The sequence below is a fragment of the Pseudoliparis swirei genome, chromosome 19 (assembly GCF_029220125.1).
Source record: "Pseudoliparis swirei isolate HS2019 ecotype Mariana Trench chromosome 19, NWPU_hadal_v1, whole genome shotgun sequence".
Classification (NCBI taxonomy): Eukaryota; Metazoa; Chordata; class Actinopteri; order Perciformes; family Liparidae; genus Pseudoliparis; species Pseudoliparis swirei.
Window position 1 is genome coordinate 6,497,445 of NC_079406.1, and position 15,525 is coordinate 6,512,969.

Below are 15,525 nucleotides of genomic sequence, written 5' to 3' on the forward strand. Positions count from 1 at the left end.
TCTCACTCTGATTCACATTTCTTGGTGCGACCGACGCGCGACGCCGCTCCTGCATATAAATAGATATATTTTGTAGTATTCAAAGTAATGTTAGAAAGAAGGCTGATCCCTGGACAGATGTTACTAGTCGCCCTATCTGTATGCACCATTTGAAATAACATGTTATTACCTTGTGTACCTGTGTCCTATATAGATACTACAATTAAGATAAGATCAGCCTATATTAGTCATGCAGTGGGGACATTTACAGGAGTACAGCAACATTTAGAAAGTGCAAACAAGAGCCATTGTAAAGGAAATTTTAAAAAGTATTTTAAATAAATAATAAACAGTAAGGAATAATATTAACAAAGTAAAAAGGTTGAAAGAAATCTACAATAACTCTAATATATTTTATTGCACGCCGTATTGTGTTATACATATTGGAATCACATTGCCACCGTAATATTGTCTTGTATGGCAATGAGGTTTTTGTCTTTTTTTTAATTTTTATTATTTCTGTTTAGTTTTTGTTTCTGGTATAGCTCATTGGATATCTTAGGTTGTTTATTTTTAGATGTAAATATTACATAATTGGCTGCTGTCATACCATTTAGTCGTATTTAGTATTTATTTACTTTGATAATGTAGTCAAAGTTCAGGAGCAGATGAGCACATTGTGGGCGGGGGAGGGAAGCGACGACTTTTTGAATCGTTCTCTTCGCAACCATAGACGATCTTTGAGTTTGATTTCATTTTCACTTCCTCTAGTCTACTATATCTCCTCTTCCCCTCCTCGTCCCCTACACCCTTTTCTGCCGCTCCTGCTAGAAACGAAACAAGAAACTTGAAACGCGCGTGCGCGCGTTTGTTTGTGTGCTCCTGTGCGTGTGCGTGAGAGAGAGAGAAAGTAGACGGCCCACCTGCAGTTATTTGAAAAGATGTTCTCGTTATTTGCCTGAGCCGAGCAGATGTCGTGACATGTGGGTTTATTGTTACACATAACAGTTTCAATCAGGAAGTAGTTTTGGAGAGTCGCAGAAACTGCCAAGTTGCATTTTCTGATGAAATATGAACATGATTGAAAATGCAATTTTATCTGATTTTATCACTATTGTAAAATATATTATTAAAAATAATAATGAAAATGTATTCATTTGTGTGATTGTCATGATGTTAAAACCCAAGCTATATCACTGTCTTTTCTTGGCTTCAAATATAAGCCTTTACAAGAACTGACTAGAAGTAACAAGTTACAAAAAATAAAAATAATATAAGAAAATCATAATAGTGCATGAGAGCTGCTGTGAAAGGCAGCTACTCATGCGGCTCCATGACAACTTATTAACAATATATGATATATATATCACCATGCAGGAAGAGGCTTTATTTAGTTGTCTGTGGAGGCCCAACAAAGAAAAAAGGTTAATTGTTGTTATTTTATTTATATATATATAAAGCCTCTTCCTGCGCAGTGATATTATTTATCTGTGTAATGTATGTGGTTGTTTAAAATTGCACAAGACATTTTTATTTTTTACATAGTAAAGTACAGGAACAGAGGTTATGATGTTTGAAAAATACAAATAAAAAAACACTGTTATCTGAAATAAATATGTGTAAAGGGTGTAGGAAGAAGTTATAAACAGTCATACTCGAAACACGGCACCTGCGTGTCCTGCAAAAATAGTATCTGAATGTATCTGTCTGTGCGTGCACCACACCATGTGTGTGTGTGTGTGCGTGGGGGGGGGGGGGGGGGGGGTTAGAATGTGGGACCACAGTTTCAGTTCCTGGTATGGTGTACCTCTGAAGGACTGCGGATTCATTACAAAAATGGGCCCTCAGAACTACACTCAAATGTCTCTCTGGCGCCCCCGTGTGGTCGCATACACGTTCTGTCCGCTGACTGACAGAAAGCGTCCTTGTGGACTGTTAATCATGAGCGTGAAACTGCTTCTGAAAAAGAAGAAAAAACACAACCGGGCTCAGCGGCGGGTTCGTTGCCCATTATCAGCATTATCAATCGCTCAGAGGGATGAAGGCCTGAAAGAGGAATTTAACTTCAACTGACACATGTGTGGAGTCAGGCACGTGCACAGATAGACCCCTAGTGGTGCTCAAGCACCAGCCCTTTTGCCCTGGATGAGAAAAGTGCCCTTTCTGCTGGAGCCACATTTTTTCTTCATTATCAGTATTTAAGAAATAAAGTTACTCTCTGTCATCAAGTTCCCCCAAATGTGTATGGATGTCTGTCGGGGCCCTCCCTCCTCCACTTAGAAAAAACAACACTTGTAATAACTATACTTACTAATTGAGAATGAGGTCATGCCAGGAAATATCAGACTTCCGTGAAAACGTTATAATGCCTCAGTCTGATATTTCCCGGCATGACCTCACTCTGGGTTAGTAAGTAGTTATTAAGTGTTGTTTTTTCTTGCATTTATTCTTTTCATCCGAGCGGTCGAGGTTAGTAAGTCGTTTATTATATGGCATTTTTTCGCTCCTAATGTTTTGTAAATAAAAACAAATTGTAACATGTCATTTTGTTCAGCTCTCATGTCTTCTCACGACACGATGTGTTTCAGGTGTTTCCTAGCAACCAATTACTTAACTTCAAGTTACAGTGATCAATAGAAAAATAATTTTGCCGATGGGTGCCCTTTTGGGGGGTTTGAGCACCTGCCCCCCAAAATGTCTGCGCATGTGCCTATATATATTTATATATATATATATGTGTGTATATATATATATAGATATGTATATTTATAAATATATATATATACATAGGCACGTGCACAGATAGAGCCCTAGTGGTGCTCAAGCACGTGCCCCTTTGCCCTGGATGAGAAAAGTGCCCTTTCTGTATTCATGTCAAATACACATTATTGTGGTCGTCATGCTCCGGTTTATTTTTTCTGTTTTTTAGATGTGAGACGGGAGCTGTTCTTCCAGAAAGCCTGTCGGCCCAAAGATGAACGTTACGATTAAAGTCTCCGTTTGATTCCTTCTACAGGTTGGAACCGACATGCCACGTTCGAGTCCAGAAGGCCGAGCCCTGAGTCCGGCTGGTGGGAGGCGAGGAGCTTCCAGACGGACTCTCCGGGAGCTGCTGGACGAGGTGCCGGCTCATGTCTCCTGTCCTCAGACTCCAGAGGACGTCATTCATGCTGCCGAGGTCCAGCGGTTGTGGAGACGTCCTCCTCCATGTTGTCTGTTCTTTGGTTTTGTTTCAATGTTCTCCATCCAGTTAGGAGTTTGGTATAAAAGCATCATTTCATATACTTCCTCTCCTATTTTTGTCAATGAAAATCTTGTAAATAGAAATGATGCATTGCTTTAGTTGGATTATTTAGAGTGAAGTTATGTTGGTATTTGTTACTGATGGTTGCCAACTGACATGACACGTTTTGCCAGGTCGGATTTTTTGTACGATAAAATATCTTTGTGGTCATTTAAGCTACGTTTGGCAAAACACAAAACAAAAATATAATCGTCCAATCGTTTATCCGTTATGAAGATGAAAAATGAGCACTGGTGTAAACTAACAATATATTAGACATTAATTATTAAGAATCAACACAATAAGTCAATATAAAAACTATAACATTGTAGTGCATAAGTCTCAACCATTAAAGTTGATTTATAACCCAATATGAACATTATAACAGTGTTTGCTGACCCAGTAGTTTGGAATAAAAAGACATTTAGATGTTGCTGTACATGTATTTATTAAAATCAGGAGATAATCTAAATACTGTACACAGTTAACATGAACGTACAGTATTCCATGTGACAAATTAAAGAATTATTATGTCTCGTTCAGGCTGAAGCGTCCGTCTTCTTCACAGCTGCTTCCTGTGTGGGCGGGGCGGGCGGTGTCAGGGGTCTGGGTGGACGGGCGGGGGGGGGGGTCCTGATTGTACCTGTTCAGTGGTCAGCTGAGGGTGACGGGTTGGTTGACGTCCACCCTCAGCTGGGAGAGAGACAGAGGAGTCCTGCCCTGTGAGACACAAACACCAGACATGAATACGTTTGAACTGAACCACACAACCTTTACATTATTGTGTTGGATCTGGCCTCCGATGATGGGATCGTATCACTGATACTTCTGTAGTCTGAGTGAGGGATTACTTACTCCACCCACTAAAAGAAAGGCAACCGCCGCTCTGCATCTGGTCCTGTAGTCCTTCATCCTTCTCATGTAGTCCTCCCTCGTCATCTTCTTCGTCGTCGTTAAGGAGATCCTGGTAGACTTGTCACAGCAATCGATACCTAAATAAAAAAGTAGAACCAGCCTTCCCCCGCCAGGCGCGAGGGAAGGCTGTCTGGAACTTTATCCGTCCTGCCGGGCAGTCGGGCTCCTCCTCTTCCTGCTCCTCCTGGGAGACTTCTGGTTTCTGGGGGGCTGGGGAGCTGCTTCAGGACGTTCCACAGCTAAAGAGAGGGTGAGAGGACAGGAATACCAAAGGACAGATACGGGAGAACATTCCTGCCAACTGCTATCAGACTTTATAATAAATCACCTCTGACCATATCCTCCTTAAATTGATCAATAACCCTTTCACTGTATTTACACTCTATAGACTTTCCATTTTCTTTATCATCTAATTTTCTTAAATTGAATATTTCCTGCTCTGCTATTTCATTGTATATATTGTGTGTTTACTCTGTAACCTTGCTTCTATAACCAAATTTCCCCCTGTGGATGAATAAAGTATCTGTTAATCGCTCTATCTATCCATCTCTCTATCTATCTATTGCAAAGGATGTTTTCACATACAAGGAATGTGTCATGGCGGGTGGTGCAACATGAGACAATAACATTCAACAATCAACAAAGTGCAAGAATTGTAACATTACATTTACAGTAGAATATAAAATAAAGTGCACATACAAACCAATAACAGTACTTTAAACAGTGTAGTGTAAGTTTAAAGGGACAAGTGTATCACTAACCTGATAACTTACCTGCGGGCCTGTATCTGGCGGAGCTGGCGGAATCGGAGTCGGATGTGTTCAAGGGTCGAGTCGGCGCCGGAGCATGTCTGGTGGTAAACGGGCAAAGACACGCAAATCCACACACGCATTATGAAGCTCAATGTCCGCAATGATCTCTTCCTCGACTAACCTGATGGCCGCAGGGAGGCCAGGAGCTCCATCGTAGTCTCCACCAGCTGAAGGGAAACATTTAAGGATTCTTCATTCAATAAAATAGTTCTGGATTACATTGAGCAAGAATAGATTCAGATTCCAGCTGCTAATCTATCAGTTAGCAGGTCAATATACAACTGTTTAGACTCGTGAGCCACACCTTCCAGACTAAACAATGTTTCATATCTTCTCACTTTCCCCCTTTATAAACCTTGAATTGTGCGACAGGAGGGTTAATTGTTAAAGAAATAGTTCATGGGATAGTATCTTAATACCCCATAAAAGGGGCAGATGTTTGTTGAATAAGTGACGTTTCAGTCAAACAGTCAAAACAAACCAACTCATTGTCGCAATCAGATGCGCCTCTAACACACCTGGTGCGATGACGTCACACTGACGCATGATTCTATTTCAGTATGAAGAATATCTTTTTTCAGAAATGTCAAGGTAAAATCTGTCATATTTGATAGCCTCTAAATAAAATAACACTGTTTTAAATCCCCTACACTAATAGTTAACACATACCACAGATATCCAGCGACTTTTAAGACATTCCGGTCCTCAAATAATCATTTTGCACGGAGAAACCTCCACCACATCTGTATTTTTCAAACAGGCCCCTTGACATTGTGAACTGTTCAACTATAAACTCAAAAGGTTTGACTGATTTCTCAACTGAGAACGTTTTAAATGGTTTTAAGGTAAGAATCAATAACAAAAATGCGAAATATAAATATAAAACTTACCTCCGCGCAGCGCGTACGGGTGGTCCTCCATTCTCCGGCTTCTCGGAGGTCCGCGGAAGAGGAAGTCAGAAACTAGAACGAGATTCAAGGATAACTTTCAGCTAGCGGTCAACAGCTCGAGGAGTTAGCCTCACAGCTCCGGTCAACCAGAGGGCTCAAGCTCGAACGGTTTGGACCGATAGCTCTGAGTTAAGGGCCCCAAAAACAGGTCCATGCGAACTTTATGGTATACGGCTACAGATCTCTCATTATTCTCCACTTCACGAGGTGCATCTCAGAGCGCGAGGACGAGATGCTGGAGGCACGTGCACTCCCATCAGTTAACTCGACTTAACAAACAAAGCACCGCGACAACGAGCACAGAGCATTTTAATGTTAAATAAATGACTTTCATATGATGAAGTAAAAGGAGCAGACGTGTGTACAATAAGGCCCGTTTCAACGGTCACAACAGAGCAGCTCAGGGTCACGCGCAGCTCAGGTCAGGCGGCCCGCGCGTTCCCGATGGTTACCATGGTGCCGAGTTTATGCATTTTACAGAGTACATTTGAGAATTCTATAAAAATGGTTGAGGCGCCATCTTTTTTCTGTAATTTCAAAGTTAAATGTCGAGGTTTTGATGCCTTAAAACAAAAATAAAAGGGGTTTCGAGGCGCTGCACTAATTGTCAACACATTCCGCACATCTCCTGACATTTTCAAGACATTCTGCAGCTCAAATCTCATTTTACACGACGAATCATCGACTGACGTTTAAACTCAAAAGGTTTCACTGATTTCTAAACTGAGAACACTTTTATGGATTTAAGGAGATACGTTAATAATAAAAATGCTAAATTAAATGAAGAAATGGTCTTACCTTATAGTCCAAATCACAGCCCGGTCGCTTCAGCAGGGGGGCTCCCCTCTCGGTCGTCGGAGGGCCTTCCTCGGGTCTCAGGTCTCTCGTAGTCCGGATCTCGTGTAGTTCTGTAAGCCAACAAGTTTTGTTTCCAACAAAAAGTCTTAAGCAGTGCAAAAGTCTCAGTTTCCTTCACAGGTCTGGGTTCACAGGAGGGTTCACAGGTGAGGTCCGCTCGTGTCAAAGTCCAAAGTGCAAAGGGCCGAATCAGAACGTCCGCGGCCTTAAATACCCTCGGTCCGGTTTCCATGGCATTGGCGTGCGTGCGTGCGTGCGTGCGATTGAGCAATACAGAGAGGCATTATTTATTTCCCCCATATTATTTAAATATATATTTGATTCATACGAGTTATTATTATTATTATTTTAATTTTTATTATAAGTAGGCTAGTAGTATTATAAGTATTATTATTATTTCTCAGTTATCTGTTGCTATTCAGTCGCTGTATGAGCTGTAAAGCCAAACTGTATGCTAGATGAAATATATTATATTATATATTATAATCTTATTATTTCAGAAGGACCATGGAGTTAAAACAAATGTCACCATTTGATGCACTGCACCAGATTGTACTTGGCAGATGGATGAGAAATAGATGACGCGGGCTTGCAGGTGTATGGTCTTCCGACTAAACTTTTATTTATTTATACTTACTAACATTTATTTGACAGCTATCGTTTCCTCTCAACTTCTTGAAACTGTTAGAGAGGTCAAATGATTACTTTCCATTACCTTTTTCGTAAAGTCTTCAGTCCATTTGTTCTTCTTTAAACAAATAATGTATTCTTTTATTTGGAAATATTAACAGGTACATAACACAGTAAATATTAACTGATATTTCCATTGTTTATCATCCTTTTGTTGAAATATCAGATAACAAACCCACTCCCCCACCCCTCCCACTGTATACACGAGAGTACAGGACATTAAATACATAAACAATACATACAAAGAGGTCACCTCATTTCGCCGACCCAGACGTACACACACACACACATACATATGGAACATCTGTATGTAGACACACCTGCACAGTCAATACCCAGTATCACACAAGTACAATATATCCAGAAATTAAATGACAACATGAGTTGTTCTTCTTCTTTGAGTTCGGGCAACCTATTCTACCACATGTCTTGGGGAATAGACACAACTGAACATCAGAAATAGGATATTGTAAATCGACAACTGGCACATCTCCGGCTCAAGATTTATTTCCCAGGGACGTGACACATTTTTCTTCATTAATCAGTATTTAAGAATAACACTTACTCTCTCTGTCATCAATTCCCCAAATGTGTTTAGATATCTGTCGGGCATTTATTTGAGTTCTTGTGAGAATTTCGCCTCGACATGCTCCATGCGCTCATGTCTTCAGCTCTCACGACACAATGTGTTTCAGGTGTTTCGTAACAACCAATTACTTGCTCACTTCAAGTTACAGTGATCAATAGAAAAATCATTTTGCCAATGGGTGCCCTTTTTTTTGGTTTGAGCACCTGCCCCCTAAAATGTCTGTGCACATGCCTGTGTGTCGTGTACATGCAGCTACCGAGAGCTCGACTGAGGTTTCAAACATCTGGAAAAGAAATGGTTGTGAAATAGTTCAGTGAAAACATTTTAAACCTATCTTTCCTGGTTTTTTGGTGTTATATATGAGTTTTTAATTTGACAAATATTATAGTAGCTGCATGTAAAATTACGTTTTCTCCCAGTGCTTCCCTGGTGACTCATCCTCCTACCAGAGCAGAGTGGAGACGGAACAAAACCAGGACCACACTGGAAATAATCTTTGCTTCATTGTTTTTATTCTCGACAATTACTTTTGCCTGCAACTATATTCACATATTATAGTCACCCTACGTCAATCCCAGTGAAAGGTACACAAACATCCCCAGAGGTTGAGCACAGTATGTAGTATATGTTCAGGTAGTACGCCAATCGAGAACCAGCACACCTACAGTGGATTTGTGACCACCTGAAAAAGGAAATAAGTACTCTCGACATTCTACGACAGTACTCACAATTTAGAGTATTTATCATGAGCCTTATGACCGTTAGTGTCTCGGCTCAGTTTACATAAGCGATGCTCCGTTTTTTAAAGGGACAGTGATATAGTTTCATGTGATGGGCTGATATTTGATCATACTTTGTGCATTTATTGCAATTTTAAAAAACTGTGGAAAAGGCAAGACACACTGCAAGCCCTCTGTGAAAATACATATTGACTGTATTATGTATGCAAAGTGAAAATGAGAAGGACTCTCCAAGTCCATGACCTTTGCTTGTGTTTATGCGTGTGGTCACTTAGTGAAAAGCGTCTTTCATGCAACATACTAACGAATCAAATGTTGACAACGCATGAGGGTTCTCCTTGCAGTCACAATAAAACCCACGCTGCCCTGTTCGACATGAGCTATGCAACGCACTGCAGTGCTAGTTTTTTTTGGCCGAAGGAAGTAGAAATCAGACACGTGTGAAGGGCAAATTGATCGAAACGGAATAAGCGCCACCAGTACAGAGCTTAATGTTTCGGAAAGTAGAAGTCTTTGGTCAGCATGGAGACGATACAGGGGATCTGCTTCTTGCCACTGTATCCGGGCAGGTTGGAGGCGGACTCAAAGTGTAGCGCCACCTTGCAGTTGACCCGCGTCATGATCTGCATCAGCTCCAGCTCTCCGGCGAAGCGCTGCAGCGTCTCGCACAGCGACTGCATGAACCACGAGCCGTTCTGGGTGTTCCTCCACGAGTAGTAGCCTTGCGGGAGAGAATGCGGAGTTAGCGCTCTTACGACGAGGCGCACGCCGTTCGTCCGCCGTTTACCAGACGGGACGGAGAAGATGTAAGCAGACGTTACCTGGAGCGGTGGAATAGGCGTACAGGAAGTCGGCCTCCACGGGAATCCTCTCCGACGTCTGCGCGTCGACACTGTCGGCTTCGATGGAGGATCCGTCATCCAGGTCGGAGCCGCGGCACGCCTGAAAAGGGGGGGCGGGGAAATCCGGGTGCGGCATCAGCATCGACCGAGTCTCTGCAGACGAGCGCACGTGTTTTTCGACTGTTTTGTTCTCGTCTACTCGACTAGTTACGGGCGCATTCGGAGGCCTCGGATCATATTGCACGCGCGAGGAGTCACGTTGAATCTGGAATTCGGCCGTTTTGTTTTTGCACTCGTATGTAAAATGTTAAACTTCCTTCAATCGTTAACATTTTGTAATAGTGAATATAACATACACTTTTAACTTAAACACACGTCACTTGAAACACACACCTAAACACTTTAACGTTATTTGTTGTCCGAGCGCTTTATCTTTATCTTTATCTTATACTTAAGTTCACTGTTGCTGTCGCGTTGATTGTTGTTTGTAATGTCTAAATGTTGCACCTTCCGCCAAAAAAAATTCCTCGTTTGTGTAAACATTCCTGGCAATAAAACGGTTTCTGATTCTGATTTCTGATTGTGATAATGAAAGAAGCGAAAGAAGAGCCAGGGTAGCGCTGCTTGAGAGCCTGTTTGCAAACAAAATTGCATCACAACGACTTGTGCAACAACAAAAGATGCTGGCTCTCAGAAAAGGGCGCTTACAGGTCCTTAAACTACAACACAAGCCTCTACAAGAGCTAGAGGAACAGGTACATGAACACTATCACAAGAGAGTGAGAGTGTGTGTGTGTGTGTGTGTGTGTGTGTGTGTGTGTGTGTGTGGGTGTGTGTCTAAAAGGCGCTTTAATGTAGGGTGACCATATTTGAGTTTGTGAAAAAGAGGACACTTCGTCTCAGGGGGGGGGGGGGGGGGGGGTAGTAGTGTATAGCATGCCGCACAAACAACAATGCAACTAGTGGAGGCGGCAAGGTGCTCAGTGTTGCCAGATTGGAGATGGTGAAGTATCGTACCAAAGGCTCAAAATGGTCGTATTTGGAGGATAATTATCGTGTATCTGGCAACCCTGAGATCGGTCGACCAATGACTGTTCTCTCTACCGTCAGAGCTCGCGCAAGAAGGTGGAACGTAAGGGAGATACCATTTCCAAATCCTGTAAGGGGTAAATACTAGTTTGTGAAAGACCCAGAGAAACACAAATATCCGACGAAGCAAAATCCCGGACGTTTTTGGAATCCCTGCCGGGCGCATTGTTTAGGTCTCAAAAAGAGGACATGTCTGGGGGAAAGAGGACGTCTGGTCACCCTATTTAATGTGGACGTCCACTCAGTGTTGGCGAAATTTTTTGTCAATTGAGGCAATAGATTCCCGAGTGCAATGCATCATGGTCCATGTAGTCAAGAGGACTCTGCTTTTTCTGCCATCCCAGCGAGCCCTGAGGGAGTTGTGGACCATCGTCACGGATCAGACCTGCACATGTCAGGTGGGGACTTTCTCCCGTGACTCACCTGGATGAAGAAGAGCTTGGGTTTCCCCACCAGACTCCGACAGCGATCCCCTTTGAACCACTTTGTCAGGTCGTCCAACTTTTCAACGCCGTCGGTGCCGTATATCACGCCCTCGTCTCCGTGACTCAGCAGCACACATACAAACGACGCGCTGCCACTGTGGTCCTCCTTGGATACTAGAGACACACGGGGGGGGGGACAGGTGGAAAAGGGGACGAGGGTCACGTTACCGGTTTACATTTGTATTGCTCTTGAAAGACGTAGGTCTTTCATGGACCCTTGTTGGGAAATCAAAGAGAAACCAAGCTCAGACGCTGCCACCTAGTGGTCACTGCGTGCTCTGCAGTAACGTGGCCGATGTAAATGCAACATATGCCACCCGATGATTGATGGTTGGAACATTTAATTAAAGCGATAATGAAAGTAAAGGTGGGCTTTTACAACCGCTAGACAAGTTAATTGTCCCCGGATATAAAGTGAAAATATCCTTTTAGGGAAAATATGCACATCTCAAACTTAATCAGGAACAAAGTTTGAATATATAAAAATGTTAAAAAATTAAAGATAATTGCAAAGCCAATTTTTTCTTGGAGAAATATTCTACAACCCATTTGAATGCCAAATAAGATGAAATGGGAATGTCTCTAGTGAACAGAGACAATATACAACTCTAAATGTCTGTACTGTACTCATTCTTTGAATCTCTGAAGGGATGCTTTAAATTTCATATTTTCATCCAACATTTTTTGTGATGTTACATTGTCGTGTGATAATATCCTCTGTGCGTGTTTGTTTGAGCTGTATTACAAATGAATATGAATACATCTAGAAATAAGCAGATGGCATTGACACCTTGAATGAATGAATACAACCGTCGTTACCATCGCGCAACAGTTGTTTCATCTGACCCCCGGTCTGATCGTTGGCCACCGTGACCTTATAACCCAGCTTGCTGAAGGTCTTCATGGCGTCGGCGGCATCCACATCCGTCCCGTTCCGAGCGTTCATGTCTGCGGAGACACGCAAAAAAAACACCGGTAGAAATGCAGCAGACAAACCCAATGTGGTTATTTATTGTGTTAGACCCAGGAGAACTGAGAGTTTAGACTACTGGGACTGCTTTTGGTAAACTCAGTGAAGCTACATTGTTGAGAGACGGAACTGTGGAAGGGGGGCGTGGTTAGGCTCAGCTGCAGAGGGGACGGGGCGAGGGGGTGTGGTCCAGGGAACGGTACCGGGATGAGGTGCCATCAGCCTCAGCTGGGGTCAATCTGTGTGCGTTTGTGTCTCTTCCCGTTAAAAACAGTAGTCGCGGTTGAGGAACGGGGGGGAAGCGGGGAGCAGAGGCGACAGAGCGGAGAACCGAAGCGACCGGGAAAAGGACACCTGACCCCCGCCAGATGTACAATAGTAAAAACCCGTAACAAGTATAATCTCATGCGTTGCCCTCTTTGTGCCTGCCAGAGAATCACGGGGACGACGGAGGGTCGTGACAGGAACTTTTTTCTCATTTATTTGCGTCTAGTTATAATTTTGCAAACTCTATTAAACAATATGGAGACGAGCCGTGGGGCTTTTTCAGGGCAGATGTGAACTCTGCTCCACGTAGGCCACGTCTGTGATCCGGGATGCCACAACGGAAACAGCGGAGCAGAATTTGGCCCTCAAGTATTCTATTATTTACTACGATAAAACAAAAAAAACCTAAGCTCTGGTCAAGTTGTTTAACGCTCCTGTTGCCTTCAAATGTACTAACATCTTTTACCCGTGCATTTAAAACCTCCAGAAAATTATTAGAATTAATATTGTTTCCCAAGTTTAAGTGTCAGGTACTTTTTGTTTGTTGACTACCTAAATAGCCTTTTAAACAAATAAAAAAGTTGATATTTCTTATATGTTTTACACAGTGAAAAACAGCCTGGGGTCAAATTGACCCCAAAGAACACCGATGGGTACAAGTTGTGTTCAGGACATTGAAAACATATCATCATGTGAATTTTAGGTTTTTCCAGTTGTCCCCAATAAATTAGGAAAAGTCATGAAATATGAAGCAAAAAACATGACGCCAATCATTTTTTTAGAGGTGTTAAACATTGAATGGGGTCAAATTGACCCCAAAGGTAACAGGAGGGTTAAAAGAATCTGACTGCACTTCCACTATAGTGCATCATCAAGCGCCCTTTCGCTGAGGGTCAGTTGAGTCTTTAAATGCCATTATCTCCTTTCCTTTCGTAAAGGATGGTCCAGTGTACTCTGTGCTAAAGGAGACGGAAAAGGTTGCATTGAAGGACCATTCCTTCCTTCCTGAGCGTGAGGATAATTACCTCTCACCACGGCCAAGTAGATGCATCCAGGTCACACCCACACCACTACTATTTACTCTGTCCCGATACATTGGATGCCCAAAGCCGCATGCCAGAAGTACCAGGATGTTCTGGTCGCAGCATACCTTTCCGGCTGTTCTGACCCACAATCCTTTGCGCAGCAGATAGATTAAGCAAGGGGATCAAAGTGGATGGTTATGAGGAAGAAGTGGCATCCTGCATGCAAACGGACATACTTCAGAAGAGCAGCTGCAGTATTTACTGATTTTAAAAAGAAAAAGTATGAAGATTTGGAACGCAGCTTTGGTTCTGAACCTTCCTCAGCTGAGCCCTTATTATTATAATATGAGTTATTACATCCACAGAATATTTGTCCAAAGAAACAGGTAGGTGTGTGTGTGTGTGTGTGCAGCTGTAGTTACTTGTGCTACTGTGGAAGTTCTTATTGTTGATGATCAGACAGGTTCCGATGCAGGGATAGTCCATCTTGTAGAGGTAGGGGTCAGAGCCTGCTGTCTTACTGCTGCCTTCGGGCTCTGCATTTGACCTGAACACACACAGAAACACACACACGCAGATTTGTAAACACACTGTGCAATGATTCAAAAACCTGTTTGCAACTCGTTTGGCTCCATCAGCAAATATTTTGGAGACAGCTCAGAGACATTTCAAATCAGTAATTGCTCTTTCACAAGAACCTTCTAGTCAAATTAAACAACGTAGGCCAACGGTTTTATAGCCGACACCGTGGCAAACGGAACAACGAATGTTGAAGAGAAAGAAAAGGCAGAAAGAAAAGGTTGACACTTACATCTAGGGGTCTATATACAAACAAATCGTTGGCGACTCTAAAGGGTCAAAGGGTACAGTGTGATCCAACGCCTCGCGTAGGAGAAGAACTCCTTGAGCTGACAGCTTCAGGGTGGTCAGACAGTCATCTGTGTACAATAATTACCTCTTTGACAAAAATGACAAGGCGTCCACAGTGTCCCCGTCACTCCTCCGCCGGTCTCCATCAGCCATGTTCCTGCAGGCATTAAAACGATCAGACCGTATTAAGTGTCGCTCTACATCCATTTGGTGAAAGTAGAAACATCACCCCCAAGATGAAAACAACCACCTTCCATTTCCTGGGATTCAGCATAAAACAACAAAACTGCCGTTTAGAACAACCCCTTTCTGAACACTTTGGCTGCTTGGTTTTTACACACACACAGTATGTGTGTCGTTTGAGTGCTGAACACAGGAAGTGCTTTATTTATATCTTTCAAGCAAAGAGCAATGACACCAGATTAAAGTGGAGCATCCACCCATCCCTCCCTACCGGAGAGGAAGGAACATCCGACACTGTTCACTTATGACGTAACGCCAGCTCATAGCGAAACCACAATGAGGAAGTCAATAACGTTAACGCGTCCTTTATCCTCAATCAGCGGGAGCAGCAGCCTGAGGACAGAAGAAGGGTCAGGAGGATTCATACGGTGTTCCCACACGGTTCACTCGTACCGTCAGCCCATTTTGTATTTGTCACATATTAGTTATAACGACATGTCATAACATGTTTCCTGCAGTACAATCAGGGTGTAACGTTCAGGATCGCACTGCTTTCTGTTCAAACGGGTTGTGCGAATTAGTCAAGAGGTTGATGGACTTGAAATGTAACATGTACAGGTAACTTACGTTGATTTAATAATAATAATTGAATTAACCTAGCATATATATACCTAGTTAGTCTTGTCAAATCCTCGGTTACGTTAATGGGCGTTACCTGTGAAGGAAGCTCGCGCTATGAGAACTTACAGGAAACAATACAGTCGTGTATTTGTCTTCCACTCTGTCAAAGTGTCATTTTTGATAATGATTTATTTTTTAAATCGCAATAATAAACATACCTCTTTTGAGAGACGGTGGTAGAAACGGCGTCGTAATGGTTCTGTCGAGTCCCCGTCCGCACTGAGTTCAAGGAAATGTCAAGTTGTTCAAAGTACAGGACGTGAAACTTTCAGCCAATCAGGGACGCGGCTCCCCCGT

The 15,525-nt window shown here is 42.7% G+C and overlaps 1 protein-coding gene and 1 long non-coding RNA gene across 5 annotated transcripts; both read right to left on the reverse strand.

Annotated features, from left to right (window-relative positions):
* Positions 1-3,691: 3,691 nt before the first annotated feature.
* LOC130210009 (uncharacterized) lies at positions 3,692-4,949 on the reverse strand. Its single transcript, XR_008834756.1, has 2 exons — positions 4,118-4,949; positions 3,692-3,982 (listed from the first exon to the last, which is right to left on the reverse strand). It is a non-coding gene; the product is annotated as an uncharacterized LOC130210009 (long non-coding RNA).
* A 3,617-nt stretch (positions 4,950-8,566) lies between these two features.
* LOC130210015 (caspase-3-like) lies at positions 8,567-15,457 on the reverse strand. 4 transcript variants are annotated; one of them, XM_056439998.1, is made up of 9 exons: positions 15,387-15,425; positions 15,219-15,262; positions 14,819-14,940; positions 14,450-14,521; positions 13,917-14,041; positions 12,052-12,180; positions 11,171-11,346; positions 9,638-9,758; positions 8,567-9,537 (listed from the first exon to the last, which is right to left on the reverse strand). In XM_056439998.1, exons 3-9 carry the CDS (start codon positions 14,869-14,871, stop codon positions 9,305-9,307), a joined length of 909 nt encoding a protein of 302 aa, XP_056295973.1. In that variant the 5' UTR covers positions 14,872-14,940; positions 15,219-15,262; positions 15,387-15,425; the 3' UTR covers positions 8,567-9,304. The 4 variants fall into 4 exon arrangements, with proteins under 4 accessions (XP_056295973.1, XP_056295975.1, XP_056295972.1 ...); XM_056440000.1 differs by lacking the exon at positions 15,219-15,262 and having other exon boundaries at positions 15,387-15,407; XM_056439997.1 differs by having other exon boundaries at positions 14,819-15,262; positions 15,387-15,403.
* Between the last annotated feature and the right edge of the window lie 68 nt (positions 15,458-15,525).